Source organism: Pteropus medius, unplaced genomic scaffold (assembly GCF_902729225.1).
Source record: "Pteropus medius unplaced genomic scaffold, Ma_sr-lr_union100, whole genome shotgun sequence".
In the NCBI taxonomy this organism is placed as follows: domain Eukaryota; kingdom Metazoa; phylum Chordata; class Mammalia; order Chiroptera; family Pteropodidae; genus Pteropus; species Pteropus medius.
In genome coordinates, this window is record NW_024356249.1 from 5,881,880 (window position 1) to 5,907,850 (window position 25,971).

The window sequence follows — 25,971 nt, forward strand, 5'->3', positions numbered from 1 at the left end:
CCTCATACCATATACAAAAATTAACTCAAAATGGATCAAAGATTTAGATGTAAGTGCTAAAACTTCAAAACTTGTAGAAGGACACAGAGAAATAAAATCTTTATGACCTTGAATTAGGCAATGGTTTCTTACATTTGATTCCAAAAGCACAAGCAATAAAAAAAAAAAGATAAACTGGGCATATAAAAATTTTTAAATGTTTGTGCTTCAAAGGACGTCATTCAAGAAAGTCAAAAGATAACTCATTGAATGGGAGAAACTTTTTGCAACTCACATATCTGATAAGAGACTTGTATCTAGATAGAGTACATAGAGAACTATTACACTTCAATAATAAAAAAGACAAATGACCAAATTTAAAATGGGCCAAAGATCTGAATAGGCATTTCTCAAAAAAGATATACAAATGGCCAGCAAGCACATGAAAAGATGCTAAACATCATTAGCCATCAGGGAAATGCAAATCAAAACCATAATATGATATAACTTCATACCCACTAGGATGGCCATAATAAAAAAGTCAGATTATGGGAAAAAAAAAAAAAAAAGCAAGTGCTGGTGAGGATACAGAAAAACTGGAATCCTAATATATTGTAAAAATTGTATAAAATGCTATGGACTTTTTGGAAATCAGTCTGGCAATTCCTCAAATAGTTAAGCAAAGGGTTACCATGTGACTCAGAAATTTCATTCTTAGGTATGTACCCAAGAGAAATAAAAACATGTGTCCACACAAAACTTGGACACGAACCTTCATAGCAGCATTACTCATAATAGCACAAAAGTGGAAACAGTCTAAATGTCCATCAACTGATGAATGGATAAATTAAATGTGGTATATCCATACAGTGGAATATCATTTGGCAATAAAAAGGAATGACGTGCTAATACATGCTAAACATCGATGAACCTTGAAAACATTATTCTAAGTGAAAGAAGCTAGGCATAAAGGACTATTGCATGACTCCATTTATGTAAAATGTCCAGAATAGGCATATCTATAGTGACGTAAATAGATTAGTGGTTGCCTAGGGCTAGAGGCAATGAGGGGACTGGGAAGTGACAGCTGGGTATAGGGTTTCTTTTGAGGGTAGTAAAAGCGTTCTAAAATCAACTGTGGTGATGGATCGACAACTCTGTGAATATACTGAAACTCACTGAACTGTATACTTTACAAAGGTGACCCGTACGCTATGTGAATTCTACCTCAATAGGCTGTTAAAAAAAAAAAAAAAAACACTACACAGATCCAGAGAAGTTAAACAAAACTACTCAAGCCTCCAAACTGTTACAGTAGTATAATGGGACCTGGGTTGTTTGTTTGTTTGTTTGTTTTGTTTGGTTGGTTTTTAAATTCCCAAATCTCAGTTCTTTAACTCTTGTCATCTGCCTCATCTACAGCACAAGGAGAGAGGAGAATGTTTACGTGCATGCACTGCCCTTGGGAAGGGATGCGTGCTAACGGGACACCAGCACTCAGTGCTCTCATGTTTTCGAGGCTAGTAAAGGATGTGAACAGATCTGCTTGATCCCCTTGAAATAACTAACAAACTACGAAGATAATGAGCCAGGGTCAGGGGTTGAAGTCTGAGACCTCAGAAAAGAGCTCTCGTTTGACCACGGCCTCAGTTCTAACCAGGTCTAGGAGGTCTTCTCTTTAACAGCGCCACTCTCAAGCTCAGGCCTACGGCTTAGATGTGCAGGACCAACTCAAAGCCCACTAAACAAAGGCCATGAGAACTATGATATTTCACCTACAAAGGAAGGCAAACTCAACAAAAATAGAAACATTTCCAATAAAGTTGACATTCCATTTACGTGACTACTCAAGCCATTCGCACAGCAAACTAATTACTTACAAATATTTAAAATACTTAGACTGGTTAATAATCAGTCGATGAGACTTAAATTTTAAAATAGCGAATTAGGAAAAACCACAGTGAAGCCATTACTCATTGCTCAATTTTAGCATAAGTCACATTCTTTGTCCTAAGGCAGTTAAGCAAGCAGAACTCTTAAGGCTAGAATAATGCATCCGCACTGGATTAAACCAAACTGAATCAATACTATATTATGTAACATCGTGTTACAAACGCATTAACTGGAACATCATATGAAAGTTTTGTACAGCGTCCAGGAGTGTTTTGAAGGAAAACATCACAGAGTTCCACCCTGCATCAACCCCTCTCCATCACTCCTCCTCTGTCGCTGCCCACTTATGAACCCCCAACCATTGCCTTTAATTCCTGAATCTTCATGTAGAAGCATCTAAGAGTTAACTGCAATCAATTTAAATGACTAGGATATTTTTCAAGTAAGAAATAATGAAAGTTTAGTAATAAGTCAGAGGGGTACCAACTCGAGGCCAATAAGGGGAGAAATTCAAACAACCTCATTTTTCTGCATACAGGACTGACTTCAAAAAGTCTAACCTGTACCTACAAGCAGCCCCCTCTTCCAAGTCACTGTAGCAGGAACAGGAACCACAGTTATTAAGATCACTGTATATACACTACAGCACTCACACTTTGCCTTCTGTTAGAGGTGGCTGTACAAATGCTCATTTCTCCCACCAGGATTATAAGTTCCTTGAGTACAGGGACCATGTTTTATCTATCCCTGTGTTACTCATGCTCTTGGAACAGTGCCTTATCCACTGCAAGAATTTAGTAAACGTTTGTTTGACTGTAAGAACTGCTATTATCTGTTGGATGCTAGGATCCAGAAATTATTTAGCTACATGATCCACCATGACAACGGTATGTATTAGATGAATCGACTTTTTACATATAAACCGAAGGTATAAGGAATAAAATGTTAACTAAAATCTAATGCATAAAGCCTACACATGAAAGCATTCTAAAGACTCTGTCAGAGGTGCAGTATTGGCTGAGTTTCAGAAAGAGATCAATGTGAAAAAATAAGCTCCTCAAAAGTAAGGACTTTGAGGGTCTAATTCTAGGTACTGTATCCTTACACCAAGAGTACCTGATTTAATGGACCTTTCATACAGAGCTGAAATCAATGAATCCGAACCCTTTGGGCTTTCAAATCAAATCTTGTCCTCTGTTGAAGCCTTGATTAAAATCTATACTCCCTTCATTATCTTACCAAGAAAAAGAGAGTGTTGAAAAGGTTGAACAAAAGCTTGTTTGAATTGAGTGCTAATAAACAATTCAAATTAAATTTGTCTTCTGTGTATTTTCTTTGGTTTTCTCTGAAGTATTTGCTCAAAATTTTTGAATATCAGGAAATAGGAGAAAAGATGTTTGGGGAGACAGATGTGTTGCAGGACAAGATAAAACCCTACTTTTACGATGGATATTTTGGGGGATTAGAAAAAGAGGGAAATGGTTTTGATCAAATCACTCAACTGTGAGGTGCTATCCATGCCTCACTTCCCTCTCCCAATCGATTAAGTCACAATTTGAACCCCAATGATGGGTGATTTGTGATAAGAGTTCTGTATTCTTCTATTGCCAAAATAAGAGTCAACACAAGAGATTCTACATTATGTAGATGATCTACCTATCTTAAAATATAATTCTTTAAGGTTTCAATGCTATATATGTACGACTTAAAGAATGGCTGGGGAACAACCGGAAATGGGTTATTTGAATATCGTAACATGATGATGGAATGACAGTTTCTAATTAAGAACGAGGTAGAGAGAAGAATCCATTTCACATCGAATTTTATAGTTAAATAGCTTACGAATTTTAAAAATAAAGGTTTCCATAGATCGATTATACTTATAATAGGAGAAAGCGTAACCATACCAACTAGACTAGTATTTGCTTCACAGAAGAGAGGACTGAACTTGCTGCTTCTGAAAATATCACACTAAAATGCCAAAGGTAACTGACTTGTCTGTCTCTGTCCCCACAGCGAGTCCCAGCTGACCTTTCCTCCCTGATTCTCTAATTTCATCTCACCACTTCTTTGCCTTGTTATGTGTGCAGCTGCACGCAATTCTTCCGAGATCAAATCTGCCTTTCATGAGCCTCTTGCACGCCACTCTTATTCCAAACTTGAAACTGCCTAGTCCTGTGCTTGAACCCAGACTAAACAATCCACTTCCGCTGGCAAGATGCAGACGGCATCCAATGCTTCAGTTCAGAGCCTGGCTTTTCCTTCAGTGTGGGCTAGCAGGAAACAAACAGGAAGTGACTATGCCAACCACAGAGAAAGAAACACACGCCTGTCTGGAACGCTAAAGAACAGGATGCTTTTAGATACTAAGCCTGGGTTAGGAGCTTTCAGGGTGGTGTTCTGTGAGGAGTTTTTCTGAACCAGTCAGAGGTGGGTGCTGCTTCAATCTGGACTTGTTAGGACAGCACAGGTAACTGTTTACACTGCTAAAAATCAGTAAAGCACTCCCTTAAGTAGGAATTTTCTTACTGTCTAATATTTCAAATGTCCGTTTTAAGTCTTTCTTCTGAAAGTATTAAGAACTACTATCAAGTTAAAAGCAAGGCAATCTCAAAATTATATATAATTTAAGAGCTGAGGTATTATATAAATAAGCCATTTGATGGGGTAGAGGCCATCCCGATCAGGCAAGAAGCCTACCTACCCTAGGCACTGACATGTGGCTTCTGTGTTGCAATTCTTGTATAAGAGCGATACCTAGTTCTGAATCAATTGCCTCACGCTGCGCCTTTCTGCTCTGACTCCAGGAGGTCATGTTGACCTACTCGTAGACTATGTGGTTGTGAAAACGTAAAAAGATAGATGGAAGGCCCAGTTAAGAAAAGAACTCAGAATTTGGTGACAAATAAGAAGAAATAGTTTGGGGGCAGAAAAACATTTACTAAAGGAGCTCACAGCCTCTTAGTACAAAACTTCATTGTCCAGCAACTTATTATGAAGAAGGAAGAAGGATTTTAAAAGGTAATTCCTTATACTGACCATGGCTTAGGTGCTAAATAGCACCAACGGCTCCTGAAATCTTGAGAAAGAATAACAATGCCTTCCAGGTTAGTTTTCAAAGGTACAGGTAGGTGCACATAGCATACAGCACATTTAATTCTACTAATTGGTAAACTAGTCTATTATTGTAAAACAAAGGTAAGGTCTCAATTAGAGCAATGGCTGTTTCACTGGATAAAAGTAGGTCATTTTAAACTGAGTTATAATTTTCATAGAGTAAAATTCACCCTTTTTGGTGCTCCTTTGCATTCTACCCTCCTCCACTGATCTGTTTTCTGACCAAATAGTCTTACCTTTTCCTGAATGGCATATAAATGGAATTCCACAAATGGCATAGTGGCTTTTTTTTTAACAACAAAAATTTCCTCACAATTCTAGAGATGTTGTTGTTTTTCTCTAAGGCCTCTCTCCTTGACTTATAGATGGTTGTCATCCACCTATGTCTTCACATGGTCTTCCCTCTGTATGTGTCTTTGTCCAAATATCCTCTTCTTATACGGATACTAGTCATATTGGATTAGGACCTGCCCTACTGGCCTCATTTACCTTAATTACCTCTTTAAAAGACCCTATTTCCAAATACAATCACATTCGAGGGGTAGGACTTCAATATATAAAATTTCCACTACATAGTTTTCTGAGCCTGGTTTCTTTTACTTAGTGTAATACAACTGAGATTCATTCATGATGCTGGGTGTATCAGCAGTTTGCTACTTCTATTAAAGCAGTTGCTTTGAGCTTAATAATCAATGACTGATCAAATGCAATAAAAAAGATGACCTAGATACACTAAATAGCAGAGTAAAACATAGTATTTAACCATAGCTTTCCAGTGAGTTCAGAGCCTTGTTCTAGTTCCTACATTAAACAAGATATGTATGTATAATGCCTAGAACTGTGCTTGGCATACAGTATGCATTCAAAAAAAGGGCCATCTTGTATAGCTGTAGTAGGGAACACCATTCACAGACTACAATGTAAATGCCATCCAGAGACTACAACGTTAGGGTAATAACAGTAATAATTTAAGACTCAAGTAGTTCCATCAAATTACCATTTTATGGTTTACCTCCCCAAGATGATCTTGATTCAGTTTTTTATAACATTGTATTCCAAATGAAAAATAGACCAAGGGAAGGGCTACTTTTCCAAAATTATTTAAAACAAAAAAGCCCAGGTGGTCATCGTGTGCAGAGACTCAGTGAACTGGATTTGGGCGGAGTGTGCAACCCCATCTAATTTTCATGCTCACGGCCAAGTCATCTGAGGTCTGTCTGGGTTTCATTTTCCTTCAACAGCACCTGTGTTCTTTCCCACAAATAGAAGAAGTATCTGACTGCCTACAGAATAATGTCACAGCACCGGATAGTTAAGAAACAAAAGAATGTCTTAAGAATCAACAGTCTCCATTGAGGAGGTACATACAATCTAGAATAAATGAGTAACACTAGAATACTCTTACTAGAAAGATCTTAAGATTCTTTGAGATTTCAGGGTCAACCAATATTCTGATTAGTTATTTGGATCATCATTCTTTCTACCCCAAAGTTACAGTCTTTAAACAATAAGAAAGTATTTTGCGCTTATGGGACGTACAGAATCTGGTCACACCCACTTCAAGGATTCATTCTTAATATTAATGAAAGCTAACATCTTTAGAGTAAGGTGACCATATAATTTATCTTCTGAGTTGGGCACTTTTGAAAGTGAAAGGAGATGTTATTAATAATTGCACTGAGATAACAGGTATTAACCAGAAAGTAGGGGTTATGGTCATATACCTTTACATTAAAAATAATTGGCAATTAGAGGTAAATTCTATGATATGTTTTTAACATAACACACAAAAAAATTGGCAAGTAGCCCTTCTTATAAGACAAAAATCTATATTTCCCCACTAAAGTAAGAGAGTCACTTAATTTTTGGAGTCTTGAAGAGTTAGCATCCAAATTCAATGGAATGTTTTCTTATAGGCTGAGAATTTACCAAGTACCACCTGAAGCCTGTAACTTGAGCTCTTGAAAGTTACATATGGCAAGATAAGAGGTCTAATGTTGATATTTCTAGTCCAGTGAGCATATACATTCAGAATAAATTTTAAAGGGGCTGTAGTCTCATTAAATTAACAGGAATGACATGGAAGAAATAACATACACTATTTCTTCTGATCTTGGGAAAGTCACTTATGTTAATTCCTACAACTGTGACATAGAATACTTGGATTTTACTCTTTAATGCATACTACAAGAGAAATTCCATTAGTGGAAAATGGCATTCAGAGGACTCCTAAAACAAGAGCTAGCTAATTTATGAAGTGATCCTAAAATCTACTCCAGTGTTTTTCATGCACGTGAAATAATTTCTTCCATGCTAGGCATGGGAGCAAGAAGTCACTATAGAGAATTATAGCAACGTCAAAGAGCTCCATGAATCTTAACAATAGCACCACCAGGGGGTACTACAGGCCCAAAAGGAACACCATTCACAGACTGAATGTTCTACCCAGGATGTGTGAGCCAACCTAATGTCTCCTTATGTCTCCCTATGGACAAACCTCAATCCCTGCATGCACTCCATTTGTCTCCCCAGCTATGGGCTTGTGCCTAATGGCATACTCTGTCTTTTCAGTCAATTTTTTCCCCCTGAATGTTTGCCATTCACCCTGGTCACCAACCCTACCATTTCCATTCCTTATGGCCATCACATACACCTCCCTTCTCCCCTGCAGACATCTGCCGCCCCTACACCTTTTTCCGCTTTCACACACTTCCTACTCAGCTCTCTTTGTACAACTTAGGTCTTCCAGCATGAACACCACTATTTTAAATCAATTATTCTCCAAATAAAATATTTTCTATAAAGCCTGTTTATAGTGATAAGGATAGGAATTATAATTTAAGGTTGCTTCAATTTCGTTTATCTCTGAAAGGTAATTTAGTTCCACCTTAATCCAACTTAAAAAAAAAAGACCTTTCAGAAGAAAGGTTAAATGAAGGCCTAAAGCCTGCTAATTTCTCAGTGATCCCTGTAAATCCATTTCTGCCCCAATTGTCAAGTTGCATTTCAATTTTTTCCTTCTTCTATACTCCCCATTCACGCATTTCTACTGTTACTACTTTTATATATTTGCCCTAAAGCACTGTTTTCTAGGTCAATGTCAAATCCTTTGATCTTTCAGTCCCATCGATTAAATTATTTTTGCAGCTTTAATGAGATGATTCATATACTACTATTCAATTCACTCACTTCAAGTGTACAATTCAATGGCTTTTCGTACATTCAGAGTTGTGCGGCCATCACCACAATCAATTTTAGAACCTTTCCATCGCCCTGACAGGAAACCCCGTACCTAGTGGCAGCCTGTCTTCATTCCCCACCAACCACCCCGCCACCTCTGTCCCAGCCCTAGGAAACAACCTACTCTCTGTCTCTCCAGCTTTGCGTATTCTGGATATTTCATATAAATAGAATCTTTTGTGACTGACTTCTTTAATTGTAACATGGTCCCAACATTCACCCATATTATAACATGTATCAGTACTTTATTCATTTTTATTGCTGAATAATATGCCATTGTATGGAATTTAATTTACCCAATTATCAGTTGATGGGCATTTGGTTTGCTTCCATGTTTTGGCTATTATGAATAATACTGCTATAAAGGTTTCCGCACAAGTTTTGTGTGAATATACATTTTCATTTCTCTTTGGTATTTCTATGGGTTGAACCCCCCTCCCCCCGCCAAAAAAAAAGATATTTTGAGGTCTTAAACTTCAGTACCTCGGAATGTGACCTTATTTGGAAATACAGTCTTTATAGAGGTTATCAAGTTCTCATAAGGTCATTAGGACGGGCCCTAGTCCAGTATTATCAGTGTCCTTACAAAAAGGGGGCAATTTGGATAAGAAATGGACGCACACAGGGAGAATGCCAAGTGAACATGAGTGGTTGCAGTGATGGATCTACAAACCAAGGAACCAAAGATTTCTGGGAAAACCAGAAGCTATGAGAGGCAAGAAAGGATTCTCTCCTAGAGCCACTAAGGAGAGCATGACCTGACCAAAACCTTGATTTAGAACTTCTAGCCCCCTGAACTGTGAGAAAATTAATATCTGTTGTTTTAAGTCACCCAGTTTTTGGTACTTTATTACAGTAGCTAATACAGGTACTAATTCAGATACATATCTATAGCTGGAATTGCTGGACCACATGGTAACTCTATATTTACCCAATGAGGAAGTGCCAGATTGCTTTCCAAAGCAACTACACCATTTGATTGTTTTTCAATAAATTATTAATAGTTTCAAAACCTCCCTCAACTATAGAAAGTAAACTTTTTTATGCATAAACTGGCCTTCCACAGGTAATTCTCCCTGTACCCCCACCATGGTGACAGTCTTCTTAATCATCATTTGTTAAACCTTTCTATTTCCTTCAAAAAAAGAACAGTAACACATAGTTCAATCATCAGTGCCCTGATAGGAAGGGGCATCTAGAATGATTTATGGTTGGGGCAACAGAATAATCTTACAGAAATGTAAACCTGAAGATAGGAGAGAAATGTAATAACGTCAGGAAATTATTTTTAAAGGGAGGTTTTCCTAGCTAAGACAGGGAAGAAAAGAGGATCCCAAAAGTGATGATAACATTTCCTTTGGAGAAGGGAGTCTGGCCACAAAGCGATCTAATTCCCATCTCTGGAAAGAACTGGCATGTGAGAAAGAATATATCTTCTGACGGAAACTTTGAAATTCTGAATTTCAAACAATAAGATACTATAGTCCAATAATGAAGTTATACATCACTTAATCAAATATCTGACTATTCTGAACAAGGAAGAATAGAACTCTTTATATTGTTGAGTAAATAAGATATATACACATACACACACAAACAGATCGAGCGCCATGTCTAGCCCATAAAGTTTTTAATAGCCAATAAAGTCTGTAGATTTTAGATTTCTGCACGACTAATGGATGCAGGTTATATGAGTAATGATTTGGCTCTTGGCCGATGTTATAAAAATTAGGGGTAAAAAACACACGCTAAAAAGTTTACAATACAATCTCATAAAGGTCACTTCATTTTGTTACCAATAACCTATTTTCACTTACTTCACATACAAGGTCAACCTCCTCATTTTTCATACAGAAAAGTAAAGCAGAATGAAAAAGGAATGTTCTAGAAATGCACTCTAACATCAGTAGGCTAACTGCTGACAGTGATGATAGACAGAAAAACACCAGACAGAGCGGATCATTCAAAAAGCACAATAGTCCGAGATTATTTAGTGGAGGGAGAAAGGGGGATGAGAAATCCCCTAAAAATGTCACAGTGCAGTCACTGATGCCCGAAACTGGTGAGTTTGAGTCCTCAAATGAGTTCATTTAGTTCACGTTACTTAAGAGAAAGGCAACAATACAATACGTTTTGGAATACATTTAGAATGCAACATCAAGCAGAATTGAGGCTACTGATTATCTCCAATAAGCCATCTTTTTAGTTTCCTCCCCGCTCACTTTCTCTCAATCAGTGACTAAGCCTAGTCTGGAAAGGACTAGAACAAAAGAATTGTTCAGAATACCTAGGTCTGAAAACACAGCAATAATTGCTTAAAGTTGGAAGAACGTGAGATAATTTTAACTTATCTTGAAAGACTCAAGTAAATAAATTTACTTACCATTTCTACAGAAATGCCTTCCTTCCTCAGCCTCCTTTCACCTTGCTACAACAAAAGCCAAATAATCCTTTGCATCAGAGGTTCTCAAAATGGAGAACCCCAGGCAGCAGTATCAGCGTCACCCGAAAATTTCTTAGAAATACAAATTCTCAGGCTGGAACCTCACGCCTACAGATTCAGAAACTCCCAGGGCAGGGCCAGCAATCTGTGGTAGACCAGGCTCTCCCTCCAGGTGATTCTGATGCTAAAGTTTGAGAACCACTGCTCCAGATAACATGAATATAAAAGGCAGAGAATGTTTTATTTATAGGGCAAAAAGACTGAAGTGACAAAAGGGATAGGCAAGGAAAGTCTCTTATGTAAATTGTGCATTACTAGCTTAGAACCATGTCCTTTCTAGACCAAAGCTCAACTATCACATTTAGCGACCTCTAATAAGTTGCTAAAGATGGTACGCACCTTCCAGATGTTTCAGAAGTGCCCTACAGCTATTTCCATGAGCAGATATCAGAATGGTTTTGCCACTTAAGACTTCAGGAGCAATCCTTTCCCTCCAAAACGGGAGGAGCCTCTCCAGAACATCCTTCAAGCTTTCAGATCGTGGCAGTTGATCCACAGGTACGTCGCACACTTTATACCTCCGGTCATTGTAGATTTCGTGGTAGTAAGGATGAGACTCATCGATGGGTGGCGGGGTCACATTGTAGCTTCTTCTCCAGAGCCTCACTTGTTCTTCGCCATGATTCAAGGCCATTTTCTCCCTATTGAGACCAATCAAGGCTCCATAGTGACGCTCATTCAGACGCCAGGAGCTTTCCACAGGAACCCACTCCTGCCCCAGCTCTTCCAGGATCAGCCAGGCTGTGTGGATGGACCGATTAAGGATGGACGTGAATACAAGATCACACTCAAAGTTTAGCGCTCTGAGTTGCTTCCCACAGTTCCTAGCTTCCTCCAATCCTTCACTGTTAAGTTTCTGATCCACCCAGCTACAAAATCGATTCTCTTTATTCCAAGCACCCTCTCCATGTCTTAACATAATCAGTTTGTATTTGGACATACTGATGGCTAAGTGACCCTTGTGCCTTCAAACGGGCCAATGTTCAATGACAGAAATACATCTAGAAAGAGAAGAAACAAAAAGCATAAGTTATATTCCTCATTTAACTGACTATCTGGGAATGGAAGCACAACTTTACAACATTCAGTTTCTAAAATAAACTAAGATAATTCCTTTGAACAGTTTTGACATCAGACATCTGGCAACTCATACACTATGGCATATATAGGCCTATTCTACAGATAACTAATAACAGGGAACCTAGTTGACTTAAATTTTCTGATGGCTAGATAGCATGTTAATTGTATGATGTAAAATAGCAGAACACTTCATTCTAATGGCATGCTGCATTTCCACCAGATCAAAAGGCAGTTTATGCTTACAGAAAAGAGGATTTAACAGAATGAGTTGTAGGTGTCTACAAGGATGACTAGTAGCTGGGAACTCCCAGCTCTTAGCTTAGCAGCTGACTCTAGACTGAAGGCATCCTTCTTATTCTGATTTCTTCTAGTGGAAAAAGAAATATTTACCAGTCTCACCTATTACAGAAGTTATTAAACAGGTTAATTCAATAAACCACCACATTTATCTGATGTGTAAATCACTGATTGGTGGCAACTAGCTCTTCGATGCCACAAGAAAACTAGGAAACCTAGGTCTGAAGACGCAGCAACACAGGTCACACCTCATACGAGAAAACCTAAGGTTCAACATTCAAAAAACATTAAAAGTGATTTAAAGCGACATTAACATGGAACATGGTACTCACCTAAATAGTCTCTCCCCTGCCTCAATACAGAGTTTTTGGCGGGAATAAATCCGAATGTAAAGCAAGCTATCAAATGCAGGCAGCTGAGAGATGCTGCCTGTAGAAACAGATTAACAGGAGCAGGTCTGTAGGAGTAAGAGGGAACTTGGTGATAAGGAGGCCCTGTCTCCTCCTCCCCACCCTTCAGCGAGCCTACACACGCCAGCCACATCTCAGTGGGAGAAGAATCTAATAAAGTAGAACAGGCAACCCTAAAGTGTTCTGAACGTGTCAAGTTGAGCCGCTGGTCCAAAGACCTGCTGGGCCCACTCTGTCCCCCAGAGAAAGTGCTGCCAGGCCTCATCGGTCTGCCTTCATGCTCCTTGCAGTGGACCCACCTGCACTGACGAATGCTGCTCAGTTTACATGCCCAGCGCTCTCCACCTCCACCCCAGCGTCTTCTGCTCTGAGGAGTAAAGATTATATGCACATCGGGGCCTGGTCTTCTGCCAGTCTTGGCAACTTCCATTTTCTGTCCCATTTAAACTGTGATTCAGTTATACAACAATCAGTGAGAAAGTTAATTGGAATCCAGATCTAGTTTCGCCCTTTCTTTAGTAATTCCTAGAGATTCTGAAGGGGAAAAAGGCTTTAAAATAAGATTTCATATTTCAGTGAAAAGCAAACCGAGGACATGAGGAAGGAAGCAGATTGAGGTGATTTGCAAGTAGCTGAAAGGCTCCAGCAGATAGGTTTATGATTTCCCTTTCTCATCAAGCACCAGGTTTGAAGCTTTAGTGCATGGAGAGCAGGGAAGCACGAGATCACTCCAAGAGCCTGAGCTCAGGGCTCAGGTGAAGCCGATGCCTCTGCTCTAAGCCCAGAGCGACATAAGGGTAGCAGGAGAACAGAAAATGGATGAAGGTGTCTGGGCATTGTTTGGCTAGGTGATTACTGGTGCCCAGAAACAGAATAATAATGAAGCTAATGAAGCTCAAGCTTTAGGACAACTCACTGGAACAAACTCCTTCTAAGGCACAGGGACAGACCAAATAATGAACTCACATGGATGAGTGTGAGTGTGCGCATGTGTGTGATTTACAAAAGAAACATATTTTATATTGTTTCTTTAAAGAGCCCCATCCACCAGGTAGTAGAAGCTTCAGGCCCATCAGAAACTGAAACCAACCCCTTATAACATTTATTGTCTTGCTTTTTTTTTTTTGCGGGGTGCTGAGGAGAGAAACGAAGAAAAGAGAAGCTATCAACCGTTCCTTTACTTTGTCTTGTCAAGTAAGAAGCCTCCTTACACTAATGAGCCATTTTCCCTTCATATGGAGAAGGGTATGATGGACAAATTTTGTAGACAGAAGCACTTCTCCAACATCTCTTGATTATGAACTCTACCCACAAAACAAAAAAAAATGTAGCAATAACATCAATGAACACTCAGGCTTTGCAGTATTTCAATCTGCTACATTTGCTTACTTTTGTTTAAGGAATAAAACAATCTCTCTGTTTTTCCCCTCAAATATATATATACTGGAGCACAGCATTAGTATGACAGCCACAAAGACCGTACAAATACGAACTCATCACTCACTCTGGTGCACAGGGGGTGAATACAGAGTAAGGTCCCAAGCTAGCGCATCTAGCTCAGGCAAACAAAAAGACACTTCCCTCTCTCCTTGCTGCTATCAACTGACTTTTCCCATTTAATTAACTGTTGAATACATACAAACGCGCCGTTGAGGTTGAAAACTGGCGATCTTTAAGATTTCAGTCATCGTGAGAGCTGGTATACCAAGCGTTTGCCAACAAATACACAGCCTAGACAGCTTGGTTTAAAGTGTAAGGTGTGGGCTGCAAACTCACATGCCTCACTGGCCAGACAGATGTGTGAAGAGCAGCGAGGCAGGGCTAAGGGATGGTGGGAACGGTGGTGAACTGCAGAGCACACGCGTGCTTCTCTGATGGATGCCACTCTTGTGTAAATGGATGAAGTTCTTGTATAACCTGGTCTCACTGACCTACAGGTACCATTCTTAGAACTTTTCTGGAGAACAAAAAGAAGATGGATTGCTAAAACTGAAGACTGGAGAGAATGCGAGACATTGTCAGACCATAGAGAACCTATGAATTCCACTTTGTTTTTAGTGTAAATAAATGTCTTTTAAAAAATAAAAATGATCATTTAAGCTCCTGAAAGTTCATATAAAAAATAAAAGGACGTGTGGCTACTACTTAACTCCAGCCCATTTCCCTGTGACACTAAAGAAGTGGGGTTCCTAAATTTTCCAATTTTCATAAACATTGGAAATGTACATTTTTATATGATATATGATATAAATACTGGTGACTAATTTGAATACATTTTTTAAATGTGAGCTAAACAAGATATGTCTGCAGGCAAGATTGAGTCTGCTAGTGTGTGACCTGTGACTTAAAGGGAAACCTCCTCCTGGCAACATATGATTGAGGCCACCATGCCCAGATGGTCAGACCCCAAGCTTCCAGGCTCAAACCTCAGCTTTCCTCTGTTATTGTCCAATACACTCTTTCAAAGGACAGACCTTCTAATCCCCATGTGTTGGACTTCCTCGTCCCTGACCCTCCGTCACCAAACCCATTGCCACAGCCTTGCAAAGTCCCAGCTCTGTAATCAAACTTCCACTCAACTTTGGACTCTCCCTGGAATGCTTCCTCCAGCTCTGAGCTGTAAACCACGCAGAAAATAAACTAAATACAAAACTACCCCCCAGGTGTCTACTACTCTCTTGAGTGGGTAGTGTATGTGCCCCATATTCTGGGAGAGGAGCAGGTGACAGGCAGGGTCCTGCTCCCTTTCCATGGGACTTCCTGATGAAATGCTTCTACCCCATCATCTTTTTTTAGACGGGAGAACTTTGATTCTGAGAGTCTTGCTATGTTTAATTGTAGCTCTCTTTCCCTCATTTATTAGCTGTAAACTTCCTGTAAACTGAGCACCTTATTTAAAACCCTCAATTATTTCCTGTTGATCTTAGGACGAAGTTCAAAATCCTTAATGTGACCTGCAAGGCTGCGGTTTTTCTTATTATTTCCTTGAGCATGCCGTGTTCTTTCTTGCCTTAGGACCTCTGCACATACTGTATCCTACACAGAATCCTCATCCAGCCCATCATCCCCTCCACTGTCACTGCATTCCCATCCTATTTTAGGTAACCTCTAGCCATCCCTTCGATCAATCAAAATATAATGCAATCCACATATATACTTTGAAACTTTCTAAAAGCCACTTTAAAAAATAAAAAATAGGCAAAATCAATTTTAATAACATATTTTATTTAACTCTACAGGTTCAAAATATAATCATTCCAACATATGATCTCTATAAAATTCTTAATGAGGTATTTTATATTCTTTTTTCATAGTAAATCTTTGAAATCAGGTGTGTATTTTATCCATAAAGCACATCTTAATTTGGACTAGCCACATTTCAAGGGCTCAATAGCCACACGTGACCATATTGAACGGTGTGGCTTTAACGCTTAGCTTAAATGTTATTTTCTCTAAGCTAGTGGTTCTAAAACTTTACTGTGCATCAGAATCACCAGCAGAACTGGTTAAAACAAACTGCTGGGCACCCCACTTCCACGGCCTGACTGAGTAGGTCTGGGGGTGGGGGTGGGCCTGAAATTTGCATTTCTAGCAAGCTCCTGGTGATGCTGATACCGCTGATTTGAGGACCATGCTTTGAGAACCTCTGATCGAGGCAGACTTCTCTCACGTATTGGGATATAGTCAGGCCTGCCTGCATACACTCTTACGGCACCCTGCTTTACAACACTGGGTGCAGTTGTGATGGGTCACTTGTGACATATTTCTTGTTCAACGTTTATGTGTCCTGCAGACTGTAAGCTGCATTGTGGCAGCTGGTCTGACTTATTGCCATAGAACCTATCATGACACCTGAAACATACCTAGGTACTTAGTAGGTGTGTTGACTGAATCAAAGTCAGTTAGACAAAAATGATTATATTGTGCTAACAATGCTAAGGCTTAACAGTTTTAGCGGTAACTGCCAAAGTAAAAATAGTCAGTTGGCAGGCCTGTGATGTTAGAAAGCTTTACTCAAGAATTCCAGTGTATTAAATGGCAAAGCTAACACCAAGAATAATCATCCATTACCTTTTTGTACCCTTTACAGTTCAGTATGTTCGTGAATGGCCATAGCCTTCACAGAGAAATAACTTGTTCAGAAATAAAGAGCCACTAAGTGGCAACTCTAGGTCTTCTTCCCCCAATACCTCAGCTCTTCCTGCCTCGCCACTAAAGACTTTAGAGTCTTGGTTTGAGGATCTAGACTCACTTGGCTTCGCTTCACAGGAGCATCTCCAGTCACAACTTGTCTTTCCAAACCCAGGCAGTATTTCGTAAAATGAATACAAACAAGGCGAGTATAAAGGAGGGTTCTTGAGAAAATCCTCAAGGCACACAGGCAAGTTGGGCAACAGTCACCCCGACTTACAAAGAAGTATCATACTAAGAAGATATACTCTCCAACCTCAAATTAAAAACTGTTCTTTTTAAAAATCAGGCTTTGTTTTTTTGTAAAGCTCTTCGCCCTGGAGTTGGTTCTTAAGGTTCCTCATTTATCACTCAACAAGGGTTACCAACACTTGAAATAAGCACTAATTTTAGTCAATGATTTACTTTATACCAAAAACGGGCCACACAGGTCACTGAATTATCATACCCCAGGCTTTCTTCCTTTTTAAAGTATAGTATAGCTCAAAAAAATTTACTAAAAAAATGTACTTTTATATGTCTGCATCTCATCTTCCGACCTCTCTGCTTTGCTGTTTTGTTTTTCCTTCCTTCTAGCCATGACTTTTTTAGTCCCAACACTTAACTTGTGCCCACTCTACTGAAATGGTCTCAAAAGACTGCCGATTAGTTATTTCTTACTAAGTGGAGACCATCTTCTCTTAGAACTCACACTCTGAAGCTGTCTCCTTCCATCAAGGAAAAAATTCCTTAAGAGTTTGGTGCTACATTTCCACCAGTTTGTCTATTGTTATGGTCTTGGGTCGCTGTGTTTTCCTACTCACCAGTAATAATACTATGATGATGCAAATATCATATGATGTCGTAGCAGAAAACATTTATGGAGCCCTCACCATGTGCTTGGGGACTATTTGAATCCTCAACCACCATTCAATAGTGAAGGTACTATGATTATCCCCATTTTACAGATGCAGAAACTCAGGAGGAGAGGTTAACTTGCCCAAGGTGACACAGATTGTGATTGGCAGACTTGGAGTTCAGTCACAGACTGGACCCCAAAGCCCAGAGTTATGCCTTGAACCACTCTGCTACATTGCCACATTGGTACCCAAGCCTATGTCCTCGATCCTTGGAAACTCAACTTTCCTCACTACTAAATCATATTAAAACTAATGATTTATAAATTGACAGCCCCAAATACTCACAAGTGTCCCCAGTCTAGTCAATTATTTCTTTGAATATGTGTTACGAACCCCATTTGAGCGTGACACAACGTTAGGCCTGTGAAGAATATACGTGGATTGTGTCTTCAAGGAACTGGTGAGGAAGTGATGTGTGTGTGTGTTTGTGTGCGTGTGTCTGAGGATCGCTAAAGCAGAGAGTAATCCACACCATATAGACAGCACTTCATTCATAAGGAATGTGGAAAAGAGAGATTATGTCTGAGTAAGGCTTCACAGACATGGCACTATTTCAGCTGGATTTGGAAAGATGTTTAAGATTTAGATTTATAGAAAAAAGAAAAAGAATTTTAGCCTAAGGGAACACTGAGTAGAGGCAAGGAAATAAGTGCATATGTTAAATGGTGACCCATTCAAACTGACTGGAGTATAGGTAGGGTGAACGTATGTCCTGATTTGCCTAGGACAGTCTTGCTTTAGGCCTATTTCCCCAACATAACTATTATAGGGTCCTTCTCACACTTGAATGTCCCATTTGGAAAATTATATGATCACCCTAAGTATAGGTTATAACAAGGAAGTAGGAGGAGACTAGCCTAGAAAGATAAGACTGAATAGTGGCCTTACAAGGGCCTTGTGCTAAAGAATGTATGTTCTTCTATAAATATTGGGATATCATTAGAGGTTTAATAACATGTATTTTAAGAGGATCAGGCATCACTTACAAATACAGAGAGAGATGGGGAAAACCAGGGATATGAATATTTGCGAGCCTTGTGCAATAATTCTGGTAACATATAATGAAGACTTGCACCAAGATAATGGCTGTTGAAATGTGATGGAGATGAAAGTGAAAGACACTATAGCTTAGCTCAGGTGTTGGCAGCTTCTCTATAAAAGACCAAACGGTAATTTTCTAGGTTTTGTGGGCTATATGGTCTCTGTTACAGTTACTCAATTCTGCCATTGTAGCTGAAAGCAGACATAGACAATGCATAAATGTATAAACGAGGCTGTGTTCCAACAAAACTTTATGTATGAACACTGAATTAGAACTTCATGCAATTTTCATGCACAGGAAATGTTGTTATTCTTTGATTTATTTTAACCGTTAACAAATGTAACACCCATTCATTGTTTGTGGGTAGTACAAAAGCAGGTAGCAGGCCTGAAGCCCTTACTTTGCCAGCACATGGCCTAGCAGGATACCATACTCAGATCTACTGATCTCATCAGCATTTTGACTCTTTAAGCATCCTGTCATGGGATAATCCCCACATTATTAAATCCCCTGATTTTATTCTTGGCCAGAACAGCAAGTACCTTGAGTAATGGAATCCCACTCATAATTGTTTTTATTCCTCACAGAATACAATAATGAGAACATTTAAATCAGTCTGAGTAGTTTACTTTTGCTTAACTGAATTATTTAATAATGGGGTTCGAGATAAAACTATAGGGAAAATATTATACATCTTGTTAACCAAACTTCAAAAGGATAATCTGTCATTTTGACATACTTTACTTTTATTAGACGTCTTCATAAATTATCATGGTGCCTCACACTTCAGGTGAGTGTATATTTGCTCAAGAATAGGTGCTATGCAATTGCCTTGGCAATAAAGAAACAAATAGGTGATTCAAAGGAAACACACTTTGCAGGTAACATATTTCCAAATATTCTTTGCCATAAATTTATATATTCATATCTAACTTGGATATAGAGCTAAAAATAGTCTTTCCATAAATGCCACCATAAAATTGAAGTTATGTTTCAAGATCAGCATCCTTTTGGCAAAGCAGGGATGGAGAGGGTTGGAAGGTAAGGGACTGGTGCACTTGCAAGTCATTGCATTTACTGAGCTTCCTTCTATGCTTCCAGAATCTCCAGGTAGTTTCAATGAATGTAGCATAACAATCTTGCTGCTGCCTCCTACTCCTGCCCCACATAATTTCACATACCCCTCTCCCCATAACTGAGGCTTGTCCTGTCTCCAAATTAATGCTCCTGGGATATTGCTTCCTCTCTACCTAAGGTGTTTGAAAAGTAATAGTGTCTAATATTCTAGTATGACAACTCATGAACAGCTGGGGAAAATTACAGGATAAAGACCAGCCTAAAAATTTAGTTTGTTTTCTGTTTCCAAAAATTGAGTAAGAAATGTAATCACTGATATACTGTTGAAGTAATATAAAATAAGGGTTACAGAGCCAGAATTGCTTTGAACTTAAATATTAAATATTCAAGTGCTACCCTAGATCACTCAGATGTTTTCTCTGGTCCAAATTCTTACTGCATAATTCTTAACCCCCACTCATTACAGAAGATGGGCTGGCTAGATTGGAGAAGAGAAAAAAAAGAGAGGTGAACCATGTTTCTGATAAATTAACAAGAAACAGTTCTTAAGGGAAATGAAATCTGGAGCTCAGTTCCCTAGACCATTAACAAAATACGCCTTCCCCGAAATCAAGCTCAATATTAAAACTTCAAACGTGACTATACTTAAAAGTACCTAGTGTCTCACCAACTATTCCTTTTCCTAAAGTCTCACAGGAACTTTTCCATTTGTATTTGCATTGTAAGAAAACCTCTTTACCAGGAACAACTGCTATCACAGGTGTTTTCTTAGGTACTATAGCCCTGTCATTCTCCAACTTTACATCTACTGACAAACAGCCCCTACTGATCACTTGTTACAAGGGAAGCAAACCATAGCAGGTAGACCCCTATTCCCAGGGATGAGATACACCTATGGAATGAGATGTGTGTTTGCCTGAGCATGTTGCTTGTTCCAGCCTGCATGGCATCACAGATGTGTACAGCACCAACTCATGACACCTCCTTCCTATCTCTGGTTACTTATTCTCCCACATTAGTAGCTTCTGTCAACACAAACTATTTCCACCAAATCCCAAGAGTCTGAAGTAAGAAACCTGGACATCAATCCCAGCTCTGCTACTTATTGACAGTGTGATCTTGACCAAGTTATTTCAATTCCAAAAAGATGAGAATAATGAAATTACTCTTCTCAAGGGGCTATTAGGAAGATTAAATGAGATTACAGTGACATCTCTACAAAGGAGTGAGAGGTAGTCTGGGTTGCGTGGAGCAAACTTTGACTAACACATGAAGACTGGCACAGACCTCAGGCCCTGGAGGTGATCCTACTTTGCTGATGGCATTAGGAGAAGCAAAAGCTGAGAATAAGGTAAAATGAGAGTGGAGGTAAAGAGAAAAATCTTAAATTAGGTAGTGGAAGGAGGAACAAAACCAAATGGTATGGGCGGGGGGGCAGTTGATGGTAAGATACTGTCCTAGAAGCATACCAAATACTAAGCAATATTCTACAATTTGAATGCTTCAGTGTAGTAGCTAACATTTAATTTACATTTTATAAAGTTTTTTTTTTTCCATATTTGTGGCCCAGTTTCAGTGAAAGCTTTTGTTACTAAGTAATTCTTTTAGTCCTATTTCCTGATATAAACATCCCCTCATGCCAGATTTCATTCCAAAGATGTTCAAGAGACCTATCAGTTCGAACATTTGTGAGTCTTCTATTCTCTGGGCACCGCACACACACAGATGAAGGCATGGCTGAATTTAGTATCAGTCATTCTTTAAAATAAAAGATGCCACTTAATTTCAACCAACTGTAGAAAGCAAAAGAGGAAGAGAGACTGAAAGATCCACCCAAACACTAACAGTGGTTGCCTCTGAGTGATGGAATGAAAAATGACATTTTCTACCACATTATACTTTTGTACAATGATTATTCAGTACAATGACCAAATTTTCTACCATGATTCATTTAGTTTGGTTTAAATGTGGACACAAAAGAACAGGTACTCTCCTTGTAACTAGGAACTTCTTATTTGCTAACAGATTCGTACAGAATTTACTGCAATGAGATTTTGTTGATGTACTCGTGGTGGAAAATGTCTAATCATCGTTATTTTAAAACAGACTTTTATCACAGGTGTGGACCTCAGAAATAATCTAATGCAACATCTGCTTTTTAAAGATGTGGAAATTAAGGGCGAGAGATTTGGAATGATTTGTTTAAGATCACACAAATAGCAACAACTTGAAGACTAAAATCTAGGTGTCGACTTGCAACTCAGAGCTTCTTCCACTACACCATTTGTTTGAGTTATGATTCTCTTAAGTCCACCACCATTTGAGGAGCATCTTGGTGTGTGAGGTGCTACAAGAAAACAAAGATGGAGAAAACCTACTCCCTGGCCTCAGGGGAGACAGATTGTTTTAAAATAAAAGACAAATTGACTGTGTTCTGCTTTTATTATAAAACCTTAGCAGCTACTGGTGAAAGACAGCATTTGATTTTTTTTCCCCCAAAAGTCTGCATTCAGGCAGTTAACATTCTGGTACCACTCAACAAGCTATAAATCCTCCATAATTTGGAAGGGAGGCGGTATAGCAATGGGAGTTATAATAAGTTAGCTAACAACTAATTACTCTTCCAAACTTAACTGTGAACTTTACTTCCATTAAGCATTTCTATTGCCCTTCTCTAGTTACACAGCCCCCATACCTTTGAAAGGAGAAGAAATACATTTACTGTTTCTATTTTCAGTGGTTGCAAGAACCTGTGATTTAGCTCTAAATTTGAGCACCACATGAAACCGCTGCAGATATTTACCTCCTTCTACTTTCGCGGTATTCACGTTTTTTCTATCTACTTAGACTTCGGGGGCCACGTCTGCCATCTCCCTAAACAGAGTGGCACGGCCCTGAAAACGCATGGAGCTTCCTTCCAGGAGCCTTACTATTGAAGGGGGCTCTGCCACAGTGTTCCTGAGACGTCCAGGAGAGATGAGTTCATCACTCCCTTCAACTCCTCTTTTTTCTTGCCGTCAAGACAGCACTACCATGGCGAGTCCTCCTGTCAGCTGACTGATCTGTGACTCCAGAGAGGCTCATTCTGAGAAAGGGACAGCAGAGAGAGACCTAGGGGATACGTGACGGTTGGCACTTGAGGGGCAGACGAGCGAGCGCCAGATTCAAAGAGTGAACCGGGGGAATAAAGAACTGGCCTTCCTGCACCTCAAAATGAAATACCACCTCACTTAAAAATGAAAACGTTCTCAACAGCAATACTCTAAAACAAAACCACTCACCTGCAAAGAGGTCACCAGCAGCAGCCGGTCCTCTGCGCCGTGGAGGAGGCAGCGCCGCCTAGGACTCATCACTGCCGCCGGCATCGACTCTCTTTTCTAGCCCGGGCGCCAGAGGGGCAGGTCCTAGCGCTCTGCCTATTGGAGAGTCCATCTGTCACTCATTGAGAGCCCCGCCTTACTCCCAGGAACAGGTCGAGGTCTTTTCCGTTTCCCAAATCCCTGGGGTAAAGAATAAGGCTATGATTGGCTCTCTCTGGAGACGAGCACATGTTCAGACCAGTAAGAAGCTGGCTTCGACGCCTGTGGGCGGGCTTAGGCCTGGGGAAGCAGGAAAATAAAGCAGCGAGCCTATAGTCCTCACAATGAAAACACTTCATAGTTGGGGACCCCTTAAGCGGCTGAGGTGCTAAAAAGCGTTTCGCGTTATGAGGGAGATACCTGCCGATGTAGAAGTGTCGGCGAAATCTTGGAAGTGATGAGGTGATGCCTTCTTTCACTCGTGGAAAACTTCAATCCGGGATGAAGGTGGGCAATTCTCACAGAAGAAAGTTTCTGCTTTCCTCATGGTTTTGTTTTAAATCGTGATTAAAGACTTTAAAGTGCTCGATTTATGATCAGCAACTCATCCGCGCGTTCTCTTAGTACTTTTGTAGGGATTCCCCTTAAACAATTTCATGACACTTTTTTGGTTAGGAGAGAAAAGTGGTAAGTGGAATGCACTAAAAGCTTATAGAACAGATGAAGGGAGAGGATGGAGTGGAATGAGAAAGAGAAATACAAATTTGGAAGTCACAATTACTGAACAAGAGAAACTTATGAAAAATACCCGAAGCCTGCAAGGCCCTATCAGCTTCTAAGCAGGCCTGAACTACCACCACACAGGCTTTGAAGCATAAATGTCAGAATTTGTTTTTTTTTTTGAGTTGATGAGAAAGATAAGGAATGGTATGTTTGCCTGACCACATGGGAAATTCCCCTTCTTGATTTCTAGAAGCTGTCTTACCTAGAGTTCACTATCCTCTTTGGAGTATTTCCTATTTCATCCACCATAGCTAGTCCAGTAGATTTGTGCTTGCCGGGCAGGGCCTCAGAATACTTAAACATAAATTTGAAAAGATAATCTTTCCATGTGTTTAAGTCTGTGACACTGTATATTGAATTCATTAAGACTTTTGTAGTTAGTTCATTATCTCATTTATCCTTCTTAGAGGGACAGCCATTCACAAGTGTCAGAGTCTTAGAGCATTTTGACCTTTCTGGATACTTAATCTGCACTTAGGGCACTTGCTCATTGGATGTAGTTTTACTATTGTTAGGAATACTCGTGGAATGCTCGCTTGTCAATTAACAATATCAGAATCACCTGCCTTTGAGGATCTCATTGTGCAGGTGAGGAATCTGAAATTTAAGAGATTTATTCAAAATTACATAGCAGGTTGGGGGGGGTGGCGGGGCAGAGCTGGGACAAGGGTCCAAGTGGAAAATGCTTTTTCTTATTTATTTATTTTGCTTCTTTTTCCCAACTTCTCCAAAAAAGCAATAAAAAATTTTTAAGTCAAGATTACTGTTTAAATTTAACTTCCATTAAGACCAGTTGTGAGGATTTGAATCTGATATAGCAAGCAGTATAGAAAATAACTAAGTGTCTCAGTTCACTATTTTACTTCAAACAACTCTTGATGTAGTCCCACTTCCATCCAAACAAGAAGTGAAAAACACATTAATTTATTATAGCCACGTTGTCTCTTTGTCTTTCTTTTATGTGCATATATTGAAAAATCGATATTAACACATATGGTATTTCAAGGATTAGTAAGATTCTCTTATTCAGGATCTGAATAAAATGCTATTTCATGATAGCATACATACCTAGCCAAAATAATTTCATAGGTATTTACACAGAGCCCCTAGCCTTTGCGGGTAAAGTTGAGTTGGTCCACTAAGCATCAAAACATCTTCCACTGAACTAGACTATTGTGCCATTGGCTCTCTCCTTCCAGCAAACTCCAGACTTGGTTGGTCCTCTTGTCAACATACATCACAATCTGGTTGTTTGCTGCTAGTATCTAGTCTCCCACCACACCCTACCTTCTTCAGGGTCGGATTAAAATCTGCCACTCATAATCTAGTGTAATAGGCCGATGTTGGGCTTCCACTGTTGCCCTACTAATGACAGAGCCCCTTTATTGAAACCAAAAACCAGAAATGCTCTTATGGATCAGCCATGAAGACTCAGTTTAAAGCCATCTATCCTTTCATTTCACATGTTAAAACATAGAATCCTCACCTTACAGAGTAGTGTGAAGAGTAATGGAGGCAATTTTGAAATAGATTTGCAGTGTCTGAAGATACAGTGTTTGACCTTAGCCTGTGTTTTTATCTGTGAAATAAGAATAATACCTAAGTGGCCAATGTGAAAATTAAATGAGATAATGCAGCGTGTACATGGCTCATGGAAAGCATTCAGTAAATGGTAGTTTTTCTTAACAATTACAGAAATGATAAATGTAGAGTGTTTTAACTACTTTTAAGTATTCCTTTAAGAACTCAAGAAAGTCTGGGCCTTGTGCTTTCCTCTCTTTTCCTGGATGACTACAGAAGTTATAGGACAGGAATTTCCTCAGTTACTTCGCTGCTACCCAGAGAGGCAACTGTCAGGAAGTGAAGGCCAGAGAGAGGACAGACCCAGTGGCAGGGCCAGGAGCCTCTGATATCAGGAAGTCTGAATTATGTGAAATTCCCTATTTAGAGTCTTAACATTGAGCATCCTGGGACAGGAAAAGAGCCAAGTTGATTCCCCCTCCCACACACACACACACACTCTTAATTCTGGGGGAAAAAATAAATTACTCTTTGGAGTGAGGAACCAAGTTAAAGAAGGAAGAAACTTGCAGAAAATCAAGAGGCATTTTTCCCTTTTACAGATTCTTTACCCTACTGCTTAGAGAAAAAAACACATTTC

At 39.4% G+C, this 25,971-nt stretch overlaps 1 protein-coding gene and 1 long non-coding RNA gene across 4 annotated transcripts in view; one reads left to right on the forward strand and one right to left on the reverse strand.

The window, feature by feature from the left end:
• Positions 1-23,146, reverse strand: part of BPGM (bisphosphoglycerate mutase) — a 32,626-nt gene extending 9,480 nt beyond the window's left edge. The window contains exons 1-2 of the mRNA XM_039860612.1: positions 23,010-23,146; positions 11,072-11,733 (exon numbers count right to left, since the gene is read on the reverse strand). Coding sequence (XP_039716546.1) covers positions 11,072-11,672 — 601 coding nt within the window. The 5' untranslated portion in view covers positions 11,673-11,733; positions 23,010-23,146. The remainder of the gene's footprint in view (positions 1-11,071; positions 11,734-23,009) is intronic.
• A 167-nt stretch (positions 23,147-23,313) lies between these two features.
• The window catches only part of LOC120601004 (uncharacterized), a 38,151-nt gene continuing 35,493 nt past the window's right edge, over positions 23,314-25,971 (forward strand). Inside the window, exon 1 of one of the 3 annotated variants that reach the window (XR_005652337.1) lies at positions 23,314-23,534. This is a non-coding gene — a long non-coding RNA (uncharacterized LOC120601004). The remainder of the gene's footprint in view (positions 23,535-25,971) is intronic. The other 2 variants (XR_005652340.1, XR_005652338.1) reach the window with 2 other exon arrangements.